Below are 18,190 nucleotides of genomic sequence, written 5' to 3' on the forward strand. Positions count from 1 at the left end.
AATTACCAAACACTTTTTAATTGAAATATACTAGTCATACCTGTTTATCTAATCTGTCATTTACAATGTGCTTAACCAATCTGTTTTTGCTAATATTAATCTGTTGAGTACCAAACATGACCCTAGTCTCAGAACAATTATCAAATATATTCAAAAAAAAAAATATGCTCTTTTTCAAAGGGTTTTTTGTATTATTTATTTTTTCAACCTTAATTGAAGAAAAATAAGAGAAAAGTGTGATTAATTACAAGTAAATTCTCAATATTTTATTAACCCAAAAAATACAAATTGCATAACCATTTGATTACGCCTAAAGTCCTAATAATATTTGAGTGAGGAGGGCAGGAGTATGTGCAAAATTCATCCCGTTTTATTTCCTTGATTATTACTCCGTTTTTATTATTATTGCAGGCTTGCTAAACCCAGGTAGGTCTATTGTTACTTCAAAATTCAGGAAGCCTACTCTTCATCTGCTTCATTTCTTTCTCTGTTTGTACATTAATCAATTAACACAAATTGAAGGTTTTAACTTCCGCCTGCATAATACAATTCCTTTGCTGTAAGTTTACTTTTTACCAATTCTTGTTTCTTTATTCATTTTTATTTCGGGTTATTTTTAGGTTTCCATAGCTTTTTTTTTTTTTGTCAGGATTGTGTATGAAATTGGGCTATTTTTTCTATGTATATATGTATGTATGCTAATTATTTTTCTGGGTTTATCTGTTGTAGACGAGAATTTGAAGGTGGCGGCAAGATGAGCAATGAGACTTTTGATCTCAAGATATTAACTGATAAGCTCTCTAAACTTAACAATTCTCAACAAAGTATTGAATGTATCCTTCCTATACTTACTTCAACTTGTTTAACTAATTACTTCTTTTTTGTCAAATGTTTGTACTACTTATTTCATAAATGTTAACGTTTGCTGTTTTAGATTCGGGCAGTCATCTTCTATCATATTACGATGGCTTCGTTGCTTGTAATGTCCTGCTTCAGAGCCTCACCAGTTATCGTAATACACTTTATTTGTTAGGTTTTTGTCTTAGAGAACTGCTTATGAGTTTAACTAGACTGACCATAGATTAGTACGTTGTCAGGGTCATAGAAATATATGGATTATTTAAAGAACGGGCTCAACATGTTTTACGGGTATTGCGAAAGATATTCCGTGAAAGTCATGATTTGGCTTCCAACATTTCCATTTTAGTGCCTTTTATCTTTTAAACTTTATTTTCTAGGTTTGGTCTTGATTGGTCATTTTGTGTGACAGCATTGATTTTTGTTTATAATTCTCTATGCTTTGTTCAGAGTTTTTGCCTTAGGTGTCTCTTTTTCCGCCCCTATCCCTTCTAGGCTGTTTTTGCCTCGTCCATATCATAGCTTTGGTTCTTGGTTACTGTCGTGTTATCAGCTGTCGCGGCTAAAGCTTGTTAAATGTGGAAGATATAGCTTTATGATGTGGTAAATGTGGTCACAGTGGTCTACAGAACCTTCACAAAGCGTTTGCTTTTTGGGTTCAACGGTCTTGATTTAATATGATCTTCCAAATAGATGACACTTTCTGGATGCGCTGTCGGCCTTGTATTTCGCGACTTTCCCAAAAGTAGTAAAGATTGGAACATTGAACCACCTGGTCACCAGAAAATAATTTGTTGGGTGATATAGCTCTTTTCACTTCATTTCTGCAGTCCACCAATTTTCCGGAGTCCAAGGATTTGGGGCATGATTTTAGGATGAGCAGTATGCTCTTCTTTGCCTTTGGTCTTCATTGTCATCATCTAAGTGGGACTTAAGTAATACACACGGTCATATGAAGTGGTTGCCAATCACCGATTTCTTTAGTTACCTCATCATTTCTCTATATCGCAATTTTCATGATTGGAAAAAGGACAACAAAAATGGGCAGGAGTTATGTTGGACTCGCTGCTGAGCTGGAGCTGCATTTGTTGTCTTCTTAATTTGGAGGATATTTGTTTCTGGCTTCCTTGTCAGGCTGTCAGTGTTAGAAGACATCATTTACAGAAATTTATCTCGACACAAGGAAAAAAACTGTCATTGTAGTGAGGTGGCTGCTCTTACATATTGTGTCCTTGTCACACTAACATGGTCTCTAGGCTGATAGATAGCAAAAGAACGTTTGGAAATCTGAATACTCTCTGGTAAAGATATATTTTGACACTGGTTGGATGTTTGCTGTTTATATTGTGGTATCTTGAAATTTTTCTGATGTTGATTCATGAAGACTATTTCCGCTATGCGTAATAGGGTGGTAGGCTCTAGCCCAAAATGGACGAGATGGATTTGGTCCCTCATAGGTTGGTGCTTCTTGTCTTTGTACATGGATGTCACCCCTTTGGGTCTTTTCACGCATGGCGTAACCCACTTGGTGCCTTTAGTTAATATGTTTCTCATAATTATAAAAAAATGCTGGGTGTTGCTAATAGACTTGTTACTCAATTTGATGCTTTCATGTAATTCGGTTCACTGTTGGTTACAAAATAGATTTCATGGGGCCAGTCACGGAATTGCTAATTTTTCTACGTCTGAAAAAGGGGCTCCATGTCTCTTATATTTCTTTAATAAATAACAAGATTGTTTTTCTATTAAAAAGAAAGGCTTAGAGCCCAGTTGGCCAAGCTCCTTGGTCAACTTCTACGAGGTTAGAGCATAATTTGTTCTTCCTAAAACCACACTCCTATTTCCATCTACATAGAGCCTCTAGACTTCTTGGCAATAGTTTATCGCCAAAATCACCTTGCTTCCCTATGTTTTACATGTTTTTGATAATTTGGCTTTTTTTTTTTGCAAGATAATCTAATTTGGGCTAAATAGCTAGTACTTCTCTCAAGTGTTTCTGTAATAGGGATGCCAAACACCTGAAGAAACTGTTTCTAAACATGTTTCTCAATTTGCTTATGTTGAATCCTTCTCTCCTCCCCTCTCCTCTGTTCTCCTCAAATCCACTTTACCATTGAGGGATACATTAATGCTCAAGGTATTTACTTGAAGTTATGGTATCCTTTTTTAGGAGAGGTATACACTTTTATGGGGTATCCTTGTTTGGGAGCAACATACACTCTTGGACAGCTATGTCATATTGCAAATTTGCAACAATTGAATGAAAGTTTGTGTACAAAGACTTCCGCAAAATTAAACGATATTTTCCATCATGACATTAGATGAATTTTTTTCCCTCAATGTTTAACATGAAAAAGTTGATTTCTCTCTCCCTTGCCCATTCTTCAGGCTAGTCGATGCTGCGCATCAAAGGCATGAGTTTTTGTTGTTTTTCTGTTCTGAAAAATTAAATATAATTAGAAGAATGATGAAGCAGTAGACGACAAGGAATCTTCATTTGAAATAACTTAATAACTACAATTACGTCCATCATTGAAAAAACATTATTATTCTGTTGTCTAAAGAATTAGAGTTTCTTTTAAATCTGAAGCAGCCAGATTAGTATCTTGTAAATTCAATTAATAAACTCTCCCCTTTCACCTTTGTCCTTGGTGTTTTTCTAGTGGCCAGTCTTGGCACAATCATGTTTCCCATTAACTTGCAGTCAGCGTTGTCTCATTGGTGTATTTCCCATCGGAAGAAAGCTAGACAAGTAGTCCAAACATGGGAAAAGTTGTTCAACGTGTCCCAGAAACAGCAGTGCGTATCATTCCTGTATCTTGCCAATGATATAATTCAGAATAGTAAGAAAAGTGGTAATGAGTTTGTTAGTGAATTCTTGAAAGTCCTTCCTGCTGCACTCAAGCATGCGTATGACAATTGTGCTGAAAGTGGAAAGAAAGCTGCGACCAGACTGGTCAGTACCCTTTTTATTTTAAGCATATCATGATTAGCTTTGCTCGTAGTGGCAATTACACCTCTTCTATTCAAAATCAATGTTTTTGTGTCTCCACTCTCTTATGGCTAATTAGGATGATGATTCATGTTAGCCGACCCCAAACTATGTAACATCAATGTGAGGAATTTGAAGGGCCTCATTATTGGGGTGGAATATGCTATGAAATATTAATTTTGTCAAAGCTTACGTTAGATATTCCATCTCTTCTATATACTGAGCTATTATTTCTACGATCTAGGTTAACATTTGGGAGGAAAGAAAGATTTTTGGATCTCGGGTACAAAGCCTTAAAGATGCAATAGCAACCAATGAGGTTAAGGAACCTGCCTCTCAGGTGGCCAGCAATGGGAAGAGCGCTAATCCCATCAAAATTGCAAAGAAGGATTCTCAGTCACTAAGAATTGTCAGTTAAAGCATTTGTTTTATTATGATTCTGCATTTCTTGGGTTTTAAGTTCTTGCACTTAACTTATTTCATGCATTAAGTTGTTTATGGCTACTGTAATTTCAGAAATTGTCTGTGGGAGGTTTTCCGGAAAGAATCGTGTCAGCATTTCATTCTTTGCATGAAGAATGCCCAAATGAGGAAATGGCACTAACTAAATGCGATGGTGGTGTGCTTTCTGCAGAAAGAATAGTGAAGGATGTGGAAAATAGCATTAGTCAAGGTATGTCATGATATTGAGGCTATAATTTCTCTCTGATTTTCACTGTAAGGTACTCCAGTATTAAGTCAAAGTAGTTACTGCACCCTAAATATTTCCATAGCATTTAAAGCATCTTAAGCTTGCATGGTTCTCTGCGAGATTATTATGATACTCTTCAAGCATAGAGTACTGACCAATCAGTCATTAGTTATCTTTAAATGACCAACTTTCTGGAAAGAAATTACTTTTGCGTTGGTCTTGATTCACAAGTCTGAATGGTATACCTTCAAAGAATGCATAGAGTTCTGCTGTAGAGGTGACCTTAGCTAATTTTTTTAGTCAATATATTTGGTGGATGAGTAGGCAGTACCCATGGTATTTAATATCGGCCATTACGGAATCTATTGGTAGTTGTGTAAAATATTATTAGCTTTCGGTGTCGTCCGATATATAAAGGGTTGCAAAAAATTGCCGATATGGCCAATATGGCAGGTATTTTACTGATACAGCCCATGTGATCTATACCTGCCAATACATGGCCGATGCAGACAAATAAAGCTGATACTAAACCAGGTTTACCGGAGTCGTAATACGTTCAATTTTACGAATTCACGATTCGCTCTATTTAGCTTATCCGATTCGTTGAGCGTGTATTATTAATAACATAATTCGCTAGTACGTATTGATTTGCTTAATTTATTAAACGAATAAAATAAAGAAATAATTTTAGAAAAATACTTAACTAATGATAAAGAAATTACAAAAAGACTTTGGAAAAGAAAAAGGCGTAAAACTAACTAATGAATTAGTTTAACTTCCCATCTATCTTTAGGATATCAAGAGCTACATATTTATTACCTATAAGAGGCACAAATATGTTAAAATTTACTCTAGTTTCTTATAAGAAACTACTAGACGTCTACTTCACTTTATCAAGAGCTCCTATTAAATAATGAAAAGTAGTATCAAAACCCGAGAAAATCATTCAATTCATATTCAGTTCCTCAAATGTCAAAGTGTCAAACAATTCAATTCTTCTTCTTCTTCGTTGGGTGTTGGAGTGAATCTGGTAACCCTGTACTAAACCGACTGATATGGCTTATATGACAATGAGTAATATGATCGATCTAAAGAAAAAGCCGTGATGAACCGCAACATTTGATGCACCACCCTGTTGTAGTATGCTACTGTGATTCACCTTCGTTACCGTGATTACGATCGACACTGCGATTTAGTGCCATGAGACTACCATATCCGTAATTTTTGTGATTATAGGTCATTGCATTCTCTTATCTGTGTAGATGTGTTTATTTAGTCTATTAATCTGAAATAGCTAATCTGCATGAAGATTTTGTTCAGGGACCTTGCCACCTTTCACACATAGTTGAGCAAAACTTACAAATGCTTTCAGAATCTAGTAATCTCCTTTTAAACTAGATTACTAGACTTGGGCTCACATTAGCTAGGCTGGATCGTTGTACATTTTATGATGATATTAGCCTGAAAATTTGGCTTGATCTGGTCATCAAACCTGAGTTTTGTAGGGTCTTCTCCAAAATCTCACTTAAGCACTCTCTCTGCCCAGCCACCTGATCCCTCCGAATAGTTGCTTCAAGGGTTTTGAAACAGAAAATATGAACAAATAAATGTTTTTATCATATTATGTGAAATAGTTTTTCCTATTCTAGTCCTTCTCTTAACTTATGTGGCCTGTTATTCTCTTTCATTTCTATCATTCTTCTCTTTGTTGAGAAAGCCATATTTGAGTGCTGAATTACTTGGGTAGAATGCTGGATAGTTACTCAACCTCGTCTTTTGGGCAATGTGCACTGGTGGAGAATTGCTGTTGTTATGACGTCTCTTTTCTCCTTTTTAATGTTGATTGAGAACGTTGTGCGTAAATCGCTCAATTCTTTGAAGCCCTCTGGTTCCTTAGTAGAGGGATGTTAGTATGGTACGATGGTAAAAGTGCGGCATTTGTCCAATTGGAAGCCTTTATTTTCCCTCTTTTTCCAAATCTTGTTCTGTTACCCTTTCTATTAAATTGTTTTTGGACTGTTCGAACTCAAAGTGCTTTCAGTAAACGTGTTGCCCAGCGTTAGACACCACCTATTGAAGTTTTAAATGCATCCTTGTTTCTTCAACTGACATGAGCCCCTATTATTCAGTAACATTTCTGGGCATGGTTATAGGGCCGAGTTGATTATGAAGTTATCTCTGTTTGATCAGGAACTCAGCTAGGGGCTAGCACAATTGATGAGATCCAGGAACAGGAAGATATCCTTGAGCAATGCATCAGACAACTTGAATGTGCTGAAGCGACCAGGGTATCCTTGATTTCTCTGCTAAAAGAAGCGCTTCAGGAGCAAGTATGATTTCTGCTGATTACTTATTCTAGGCATTATTTTCTCTCTCTCACTAGTTTAGGAAAATGACTTGGATGAGATAGTCTCACAGAAATCCCATGCAAGCTTTGAAAAATCAGTCCTCGTGCTATGTTATGATGGTATGAATGATTTTAAATGTCGATTGTCACGACTTCTACTTGGTAATTGTGCTATGAACATGTCCACTTTAAAATGAAGTCGTGCTAACCCTTCTGAACATTTATATAGCGGTCACGATGCAGTGTTTTGGCTAAGATTGAATATCATGAACATATGACCTCATAGTGAAACTTGTTACTCTATGTAAATGAAATTTATTTAGGAACAGGCCTTAGCCCTTAGGCATGCACATTGGGGACAGTTAATGATGACCAACATATCCTTATACTTATTATCTTGCACACTATTGTGACTGCATAGGCTTTTGGAAACGAATGATGTTCTCCAGGAGTTTATTGTTGACAGTATAACCCTTACTAATGTAGTAGTGTACACATGAGCTTTCAAATGCATTGGTGTCGTCAATAAAAGCTTTGACGGTCATCCGTAAAGGTGTTTCATATGCAATTATTTGGTAACCATGTTCACTAAATCAAAATAAAAGTTGTCTCATATATAATGATCGACATATATATCTTTGGCCTTCCATCAAGTATGTAGTAACTTCTCTCAAACAAAGAAAAAATCATAGCGAAATATGACTAAATATATTACTCCCTCCGTCCAGGTCATTTGTTTGCCTATCCCATTTTGGGATGCCTCAGTCAATTGTTTGCATTTCTATTATAGGAATGCCTTTGATGGACAATTGGATCCTCCACACTCAATTTGGTCCACTCTTAGACATCTTTTAATTGGCCCCCTCCTCTTTTCTTGGTCTTTGTTCCAAACCAAAGGCTAACAAATGACCGGGACGGAGGGAGTAGTTGATAAATCTACATATATATCTTTTCCTCAACAAAAAATGTCATGAAGTTAGACATAGTCCAATATAATAGTTGATAGACATAGCATTAGCAATGAGGCTTAGGAACCTTCTCAAAGACTTTGGTTAGTGGTAAGGGGCTAAGGGCTTGCTTGGATTGAGGGTAAAAGAGGAGGAATGAATAAGGAGTAAATGTAAGGTGTTTTTTCTATGTTTGGTATAAGGGTAATTATGTGCCCTTGTAATCTATTACCCTCATGAAAGGGTAATACATTACCCACCCACACTCCTGGATAATGATTAATGGGGTAAAAGATTATCTAGTATTCATTAGTCATTACCCTTATATACCAAACCTATATATCATCAAGGAACTCATTACCCAACTAATTAACTTCCCTAGTAATTATCTCCTAATTAAAAATTACCCCCGAATTATTACATGCATTCCAGGCAAGCCTTAAGAGGCAAGATCTAGTATATATTGTGAGTCTTCTCTAAAAACTCCCTTCATACTGAAATATGACTGAATATTCTATTTTGTCACAATTCTTAATCCAATTGTCATTATAGGTCATCGTAGGAATGTCAGTGGGGTGGGTACAAGAAGGCACCACACCACACCCACCCCACCCTAGTTGGAGCAGGTGTATGTAGAGTTTTGGCGGGTTGTACCCATCATTGGTGGTGGGGCGGGGGTGTATTTTACATCATACCAACACCATACCTTCATACCCCTCAAATTATTAATATAATTAATATTATTATTACTCTGTTATAATTTTTATCAACTTGTTGAAAAATCAATCAACTTCTTAACTCATAAAGACAAAATCAAAACATTTTAAGAATCTATATTGAATGAACCTACTTTTACTAAAAGTAACTATTTCTAACATACCATTAAAACTACGTACATCAGACACATCTATTCATTGCCAAATGATAGATTTAAGAAATGGTTCAACAAACCGTGTTTATTTTCTATATTGTCAAGTAGCAGGTCGTATGTGCAATTCTTGATTGAATTGTCTTTGTAGGTGATTTTTTAAAGATTCTTTCTGACATACCTTTAAAATCACGTAGACACCCCCACACCCCTACCATGCTTTTGGCCAAAGTCTTCTAGAAACTAAGGCGATGTAATTGTCGACTTTCTTACTTTGACCTTTTGCTTTAGGGACCGTACGTGTGTTGAATACGATACTTAAAGATATAAATATGGAATCTATACGTGATCCTTACCACTCTTTATAATTTCTTTTGGAAAACATGTGCCAGTTTCTTATCTTCATTTTAATAGACTACAACAACAACGTTACCCCAATGCCTCAATGGCTCCCGCAAATTATGGGCTAAGGAGGGGTCGGATATACGCAGCCTTACCCTTATATTCATTTTAGTAGACTCGTGGGTTGGGTATAATTTTATTTAAAAAATATACGGTGTTAGTCGTGGCTGCGATAGATACTAATTACTAAATTTCGATACGAGCATATTACGGATGTAACACAATGGGTCACGACTCATGACCAATGCGGCCCTAATTTCATTAATTTGTTATTTGAAATTTTATTCACTTTTATACTCCCTCCAATCCAATCCAAACTACTCACTCACTTTTTAAAGTCAACCTTATTAAATTTTGACATCTATTATATTTAATCAAATTTTTAAAATTTATACATAAAATTGGCATATTTACGTTTGTTATAAAAAGAGGTTTCGGAAATTATAATTTCGACACAAAAGAAATAATATATAAATGAAGAACAACGTGGTCAAAGTATCGTCTCGTAGACCGTGAAAAGACAAATGGGTAGTTTGGATTGGATTGGAGGGAGTATTAGTTTATCTTCTCTCCCCTTGTAATATTTTTTTCACAAATAGTTATCGAACATTTTGCAAATACACGTGGTTTACAATACCTCTTGAAAAGTAGTGGTTAATATAGATTAAGTTGCGTTAATTGGTTTATACGACCATGATGTTGATGTTTTTCTTTGGGGCGTAGGTGTGTAGTATAACAGATAATGATGTAATGGTAGCCGAAAATCTTGTTACATAGCGAGAGCATTTTTAATACCATAATGTTTACCATAACAATTAAGGGACAATTAGAACATCAAACACCCATTATGTAAACAGAAAGTCACGAACACAAGTCATTCTGTAAATGCTAAAATTGTCCGAATTATTATACTATTAGATGTTCTTAAACTTGTATGATAAAATATAGAATTATAGTAATCTGAACTAAAGATCTAGTTTGCATAAGAAAGAAAAATCAATAAGTCATAAAGGTCTGTTAACTGCAATAGTTCAATGTTACTTCAACGCTTATTTAGACTACCCATGCTCCATTGAAAAAAAAGAGGGATCCCTTGCCTGCCTATTTATATCGCTCCTGTCTATTCTTCAATGTGTTTTCTGTTACACCATTTTGCCTTTTCCTTGCTCCACTTTGTGACAATTGAAAGCACTGTGATTTTGATGTGTTGGACACGTGTCATGTTGAACAACTGATGCAATGGCTTAGTGAAGTTCCATAGTACCTAGATAATAAGTTGCATCATGTCGAGTATGACACTTGGATATGTATGTGTTGTTAATAATGATGTTTGTAAACTAGACACAAATAACAGAATGGCATATGTTAAAATGTTAAATCTTCTTGCATAATGGCTATCATTAGCGTATATTTTTATTAATTGCATTTAGCCATTGACCGTGAAAAGCTATATCTTATGGAGGGCCGCGAAATTTCCTGTTAAAATAGTTTTCCTGTTAAACGAAGTGCCAGAAGAGAGGTTTGAATAAAGTCCTTTTGATTGACCCCAAGGATTGGTGATTGATTTTAAGCATTTGCTTGCATGTCGTATTAGAAGTTTTACTTTGATTTTTGTCCCAACATTTCAGGAAGTAAAGACAATGAAGTTGCGGAATCACTTGCAGGTAAAAAAATTCCGTGATAATTTATAATAGGTGTTTCCGATTTATTTGTGTATTTCGCTTGTCAACATGATCTTAAAAGTGGTCCTTTTTTTTACACATTTTGAAGGTGGAATGGATAGTTATTCTTCGTATCTTTGTTCAGGTGCTAGCCCGTGTAATTTTTCTATTTTAACGAGCATGACTAACACATAACAATGATCATGAAGTTTTATCATAAATCATCCATCATTCTTGTGCTAGTTCTGTCATCTATGTACATCCTTTTGCATAACTTATGTGTTTGAATGTTAATCTTTTGCATGCAATAGAATGACTCTTTGTAAGTTGTCTACAACATATGTTTCTGTAGTGGATAGGCCTTCTGGTGTAATTGGTTATGACAACATACAGCAAGCATGACTAAATGTTTAGAGACTGTTTGAATGATGCGACTGTGACTAAATCTGACTGTAGTAGTAAACTTCTAAACAGATTGATTGGAAACATACCTTGTTTATTAATAATTTCCTGAACTATTTCATTTGAGTGATCCGTGAAATGTTCTCGCTCTTCTCCCCACTTGCCTAATGCCCTTCTCCAACATTGCATTTAATGTTTCCTCCCCATTTTCTTGAGGTTAACAGTACAAAATAAATATTCCTGGACTTCTTGTGTGAATGCTAAATAGCTCCAATGCCGAGAATTAGGTGCAGTAGAGGCGATTTTTATGTTCATTGTCTTTTTTCTAACCCTTCTGGTAGCTAATGTAGTACTTTGAGACAATGCTTACACATTAGCAATGCCGCATGTCCACGCGCTTGCCAATTTCCAGTTTCCATGGCCTGAGATTCATAATTTCATATTAGAAGTTTTCGATTCCATGATGCTTTGTATTTTATGTAAAAATGTGTGCAATTCCAGTGCAAAATACTCTCTGTTACGACGTTTTCTGTATATTTGCCTTCTGGATTGGTTTTAACGATTCTTGTTCAATTCCAATATAACCCTCATTTACCTAACCCCTCTCATCTCACTCTCATTGTAACCCACGACCAAATGCACTTCCCCAAAATCATCTCCCCTACCCCTTTAAATCACCCCTATCCCTCAAAAGAACCCCCACCTGGCGACCTCCCCCCCGCTCGAAACAAGCCCCCTATCAATCTAGGGTTTTCGAGGGTTGGGGAGGAGGTTTCTAGGGTGTGAATTGGTTTCGATGGGTGAGGGTTCTTTTGAGGGGGCAGGGGCAGTTTTGGGGGATGAGGAAGATGATTTCGGGAGGTAGGGCCTGATTTCCGATTTTCCGTGGTTGGTTAGGGTGATTAACAGGAGGTGGTGACATGAGAATATTAGTAATGTATGGTTTCCTAAATAGTAGGCGTAAAAAGTCCGTCGAAACAATCCAATAAAGAACGTTGCTCATGCTGCCATATTTGTCAACTGTCATTCTAGTTTTGACTTTTGCCTTACTTTTTCAAGCGTGCCTTTTTTCGGCTTTAAGTACTGCCACGTCCTGGTCTATGCTTGACAAATGTAAGAATTGCAGGTTGCTGGCCGTTGGATTAATGACATAAGATCCCTAAAGCCAAAGATATCTTCTCATCATAGTCATGGTGTCCCTAGTACTTCTGCTAGTACATTGACCGAACCCCTAATGATGGGAGACCTTACAGAACCTGTGTTGCCTTTAAGTCAACCTATCAGTGCTCCACCTGTTCTCATGCATCCAGCACACCAACCGCCGGGGCAGCCTGCCACATCTTTTGCCTCGCTGGCGGCAAATGATGACGAGAGTAAAAAGGCGGCAGCCGCTGCTGTTGCCGCCAAGCTGGCCGCTTCTACATCTTCTGCTCAGATGCTTTCTTCAGTCTTCTCATCCCTATTGGCAGAACAAGCTGCACAGGCAGGCTTTAATGGCCCAAAAATACCCATGTTCCCCCCAGAAAAACGGGCCAAGCTGGAAGTACAATCTGGATCAGATGTCTCCAACCCTGAAGGTGGAAGCTCGTCCTATTTTGCATCAGTGGGCCCACCATCATTTCCACCACCTCCGCCACCTCCTTTACTGCCTAGTAATCCTGCTTCTAATCAATTTGGTCAATCTGCTGGTATGATGTTAAATATGGTTCCCTATGGATTCGGTGGGAATGGCCTGCCACCACGACCTCCACCTCTGCCGCCTTCTCATCTTTCCATGGGTCATCCCTGCCCACCAACCCAGCAGAGCCCGCCACCATTACAGCCTCCTCTGCCGCCTCAGAATGCAAGTGGAGGTTACTACAGGCCACCTGGCATCGGACTTTACGGATCGACCAGTCAACCTTCTACACCACCAGTTCAGCGGCGTAGCTAAATGCCGGAATACCCGGGGTCTTGAATTCCTGTAATTTGTTCAGTGGAGCTGTACATTATTAGGTACTTTATACCTGTTTAGTTCCAGGCTAAAAACTGAAGAATGTTGGATGCTGTGGAGAATCAAGGGTTAATACTTTCAAAAAGACTAGTTTAGACCTGTATCTGTAGAAAAAAGTTATGTAGCTTTAACCCTTTTAAATTACAGTCGCCAACTTTAGTTCGTTTGCTATTTTTTTTTCTAGTAGTTTGCACAATTGCAGCATCGGCATAATCTTGTTTCGTACACGATACGACTGCAAAAGTGGAAAAGCTCTATTTCCTCTCCTTGGATCCGACTTATCCAAGTGCTCGAAGGTAGTCACTTCCCATCGTTATGTGATAGTGTTCTGTTTTTGTTCCGGAAGACGAGATATTAAAATATTGGGACCCTTCCCTATTGGAATGATAATCTGAATCCAAGTATTCAGTAGGATGAGAATGTCGTTACTGCGCCATTGCTGATCATTTTAGGACAGTTTATGGTCCGGTTGACATTCTATGATACAGGAAGACTGTCCATCTTTCTTGAGCTTTAAAACCCCTTACCGTGGAGAGAACGATAGGCTAACGAATCAATCAATCAATCATCAATATTATATATCAATCAATCAATATTATATCAATCAATCAATACTATATATTAAATCCAGAAACCAAGGGACTTCAATGTAATAAAAGAAAGTTATACAAATTTATTATACTATATAGTTTTAAATCACTAACACCGTGTGATGGACCCGATTAAGGGATCTCAATGCAAATATTATACAGTATAGTTTGGGTTAAAATTAAATTATATAGAAGTTTGGTAATTTTTCTAAACATTTGTAAGAGACTAAAACATGGTCAATTTCCATAAAATAAAATAATTAATTAAGATGGTCAATTTTCATAAAATAAAATAATTAATTAAGATGATCAATTTCAAGGAGACTAAAACTAAAAGAAAGAAGATGTTTGGCAATTTTCCTAAATATTTATAGAAAACTAGGAGATGGTCAATTTCCTTAAAATAAAATAATTAATTAATATAACATACACACTTATGATATTAATTATTATCATAAAATTATATATTAAATTTAAAATTTATGCAATTTTATTAAACTTTATAAGTAGTTTATTTTTATTAGATGTATAGAAATATTAATTATTTAACATATAAAAATATAATATAAGTAGGTTATAAATAATTGAAGTTAGATTCCATAATATATAATATTGCATAATTCTTTAGATTTGATTTAATGAATATATGTAATTACTAAGTAGTAAAAGCAATTTCGTTGGTAAAGAAACGAAAAGAATTGTAGTAACATTGGATATAGTTATATGATAGTAATCACTGAATAGTAAAAGTAACAATATTATCAGCCAGATTAGTGAAAGTGGTAGAAACAATCACGGGAGTAGTGAAACAATCAATATTAATACGGCAACAGTGAAAGTAACAATAATTACGGTGGGAGTAGTGAAATTATCAATATTAATGCGGCAGTAGTGACAGTAACAATAATTACAGCGAGAGTAGTGAAAAGTAACAATGATTACGGGCAAGTAGTGAAATATTATTACTACTGTTTCATTAATAAGAGTAAAATATTAATAGTGGGAGTAGTGAATTTGTCTCAAAATTTATTTCATCGTAATTTTAGGGTACGTCATAGAAAAATATATTAATGATAAATTTATGGGCTATGCAACTTTAAGTAATTTTATTCAATGAAAAAAAAAATTAATGATAGGTAGAGGTAGCCCGGGCGAAGCCGGGCACCAATACTAGTACTATATATTAATTTCAGAAACCAAGGGACTTCAATGTAATTAAATAAATTTATACAAATTAATTATACTATATAGTTTTAAATTAATAGCACTGTGCGATGGACCTGAACAAGGGACTTCAATGTAAATATTATATAGTTTTGGTTGAAGTATAAATTTAGAGAACACGGAATATGGTAAATTTCCTTAAAATAAACATGTCCCGCTTATGATATTAATTAGTATAAAGATGTTAATTATTTTAACATAAACAAATATAATATAAGTATATTATATTTTGGAAACTATTAAAAAGTAAATAAATCAAGCTAGATTTCCAAAAATTATAATATTACATAATTATTTCGACTTAATTAATTTATTGCATATATGTAATATATTTATTTCGAGTAGTGAGAGTAATAAAAGTAACCTTAATTGCATATAGTAATCACTCATTGGATACTTAAAAAGTAAAAGTAATTCTGTTAGTAGTGAAAAGAATTGTAGTAACATTGGATATAGTAATATGATAGTAATCACTCATTTGAATAGTCAAAGTAACAATATTAGCAGCGATCGAGAGTAGTGAAAAGAACAAAAGTAACAACGGGAGTAGTGAAATTTTATCAATATTAATGTACAAGTAGTGAAAGTAACAATAATTAAGTAACAATAATTACGGCGGGAGTAGTGAAAGTAAAAGTAATAATAATGAATGTAATAAAAGTAACAATTCTAAGAACAAAATAAAGTATATATGAAAAATTAGCTAAGCAATCGATTTAAGTAAAATATTAATAGCGGGAGTAATGAATTTGTCTCATAATTTATTTCACTTAATTTTAAGATATACTGCATAGAAAAATATATTAATGATATTTATGAGTTATGCAACTTTAAAATAATTTTAGTTAATTGAAAATATATTTTAATGCTAAATGTAGCCCGGGCGAAGCCGGACACCCATACTAGTATATATATATTCCAGAATCCAAGGGATTTCAATGTAATTAAATAAATTTATACAATTCAATTATACTATATAGTTTCAATACTATATATTAATTTCAGAAACCAAGGGACTTCAATGTAATTAAATAAATTTATACAAATTAATTATACTATATAGTTTTAAATTAATAGCACTGTGCGATGGACCTGAACAAGGGACTTCAATGTAAATATTATATAGTTTTGGTTGAAGTATAAATTTAGAGAACACGGAATATGGTAAATTTCCTTAAAATAAACATGTCCCGCTTATGATATTAATTAGTATAAAGATGTTAATTATTTTAACATAAACAAATATAATATAAGTATATTATATTTTGGAAACTATTAAAAAGTAAATAAATCAAGCTAGATTTCCAAAAATTATAATATTACATAATTATTTCGACTTAATTAATTTATTGCATATATGTAATATATTTATTTCGAGTAGTGAGAGTAATAAAAGTAACCTTAATTGCATATAGTAATCACTCATTGGATACTTAAAAAGTAAAAGTAATTCTGTTAGTAGTGAAAAGAATTGTAGTAACATTGGATATAGTAATATGATAGTAATCACTCATTTGAATAGTCAAAGTAACAATATTAGCAGCGATCGAGAGTAGTGAAAAGAACAAAAGTAACAACGGGAGTAGTGAAATTTTATCAATATTAATGTACAAGTAGTGAAAGTAACAATAATTAAGTAACAATAATTACGGCGGGAGTAGTGAAAGTAAAAGTAATAATAATGAATGTAATAAAAGTAACAATTCTAAGAACAAAATAAAGTATATATGAAAAATTAGCTAAGCAATCGATTTAAGTAAAATATTAATAGCGGGAGTAATGAATTTGTCTCATAATTTATTTCACTTAATTTTAAGATATACTGCATAGAAAAATATATTAATGATATTTATGAGTTATGCAACTTTAAAATAATTTTAGTTAATTGAAAATATATTTTAATGCTAAATGTAGCCCGGGCGAAGCCGGACACCCATACTAGTATATATATATTCCAGAATCCAAGGGATTTCAATGTAATTAAATAAATTTATACAATTCAATTATACTATATAGTTTAAAATCGATAGCACTGTGTGATAGACCTGAACAAGGGATTTTAATGTAAATATTATATAGTTTTCGTTGAAGTATAAATTTAGAGAACACCAGAATTTGGTGAGTTTCCTTAAAATAAACATGCCCCACTTACGATATTAATTAGTATAAATCTATATCTATCTATCTATCTATCTATATTAATAAATGACGTTTTTTTCGAGCGATTACAGAGAGTCCAATTTTCACGAATAACTTTCGACCAATAGTAGTAAATAGTTTGGTCTTTATGGAATTATAAGAACAATAAAATAACAAGGAAATAGATAGAATAACCAAACACTAAAGAAATATATTGTACGTAACTTTGGTAGTTGCCATGAACTCCGGAAAGAAATTCTATCTTTGTATGTAATATAAATCAATTATAATTGTATACAACCCCAACGATATTAATTAGTTCTCCTCAAAAAAAATATTAATTAGTAGATACCACATCCTATGCCAATTCTATCACCTAAACTTATAAAAGGTGTGGATTTCATTCTCTCGGCCTCGTGTTTTATGGTTTGTTTGTACTTTTTTGTTTGTAGAGTTATTCAGTTTTATTTATTGTATAGCATGTAGTCACAGATTAATCATGTTAATTCATTTAATTACATGTTGTTTCATAATTTTTAAATCTGATCTTTGTATCTATATAATAGTATGCCTTCGGAATGTTTATAATCTACTCCTTATTGATATTTCTCCTTTTGTTTGCAGTTTTGTAAGCTCTAAACATATGTATAGAGAACTTTGCTTGAAGCGATGCACGAGGCCTTAAAGGGAGGGGCTTAAAATCTTCTTTATATCTTGACCATCTCTCTATTAAGGCAGCTTCAGTATTGTGTTTTGGATGTCATCTTTTGGAAAAGAATGCAGGAAAATAAATTTTAATGGTACTTTATTTTGCATGTGTTAGAACTTTGAAAATACTTACTATGGTTGCAAACCGTGTTTCATAACACACACTCCATAAGCCATAGCTTTCATGATTTGCAATGCTTTTCTATAGTAACAGTAAGCAGACTATGGGGAAAAAATTCCGTGGGTTTGGTTTTTGGTGTATGGGATAACAGCCTTTCTAATTGTGCCATATGGAAAAACACATAATGACCTAATCGTGGAAATTTACAAATTTACAAGATAATCTCATTAACTAAATGGGTTTATAT

At 34.3% G+C, this 18,190-nt stretch overlaps 1 protein-coding gene across 1 annotated transcript; it reads left to right on the forward strand.

Moving 5' to 3' along the window:
* Nucleotides 1-242: 242 nt before the first annotated feature.
* On the forward strand, nucleotides 243-13,332 carry LOC141586766 (uncharacterized). Its single transcript, XM_074408089.1, has 8 exons — nucleotides 243-559; nucleotides 730-833; nucleotides 3,567-3,814; nucleotides 4,095-4,259; nucleotides 4,367-4,523; nucleotides 6,732-6,871; nucleotides 10,734-10,769; nucleotides 12,295-13,332. The coding sequence occupies exons 2-8, from the start codon at nucleotides 755-757 to the stop codon at nucleotides 13,099-13,101; spliced, it is 1,632 nt and encodes a 543-aa protein (XP_074264190.1). The 5' UTR covers nucleotides 243-559; nucleotides 730-754; the 3' UTR covers nucleotides 13,102-13,332.
* The last annotated feature ends 4,858 nt before the right edge of the window (nucleotides 13,333-18,190 follow it).

This window comes from Silene latifolia, chromosome 6, assembly GCF_048544455.1.
Source record: "Silene latifolia isolate original U9 population chromosome 6, ASM4854445v1, whole genome shotgun sequence".
Lineage (NCBI taxonomy): Eukaryota > Viridiplantae > Streptophyta > Magnoliopsida > Caryophyllales > Caryophyllaceae > Silene > Silene latifolia.

Bases quoted from the DNA above. Each gene is read 5' to 3' on its own strand.
- LOC141586766 (XM_074408089.1), top strand. From the start codon at position 755: ATGAGCAATGAGACTTTTGATCTCAAGATATTAACTGATAAGCTCTCT. The intron at 4,260-4,366 runs GTCAGTTAAAGC...CTGTAATTTCAG, and splicing joins ATTCTCAGTCACTAAGAATT to AAATTGTCTGTGGGAGGTTT. The intron at 4,524-6,731 runs GTATGTCATGAT...CTGTTTGATCAG, and splicing joins GGAAAATAGCATTAGTCAAG to GAACTCAGCTAGGGGCTAGC.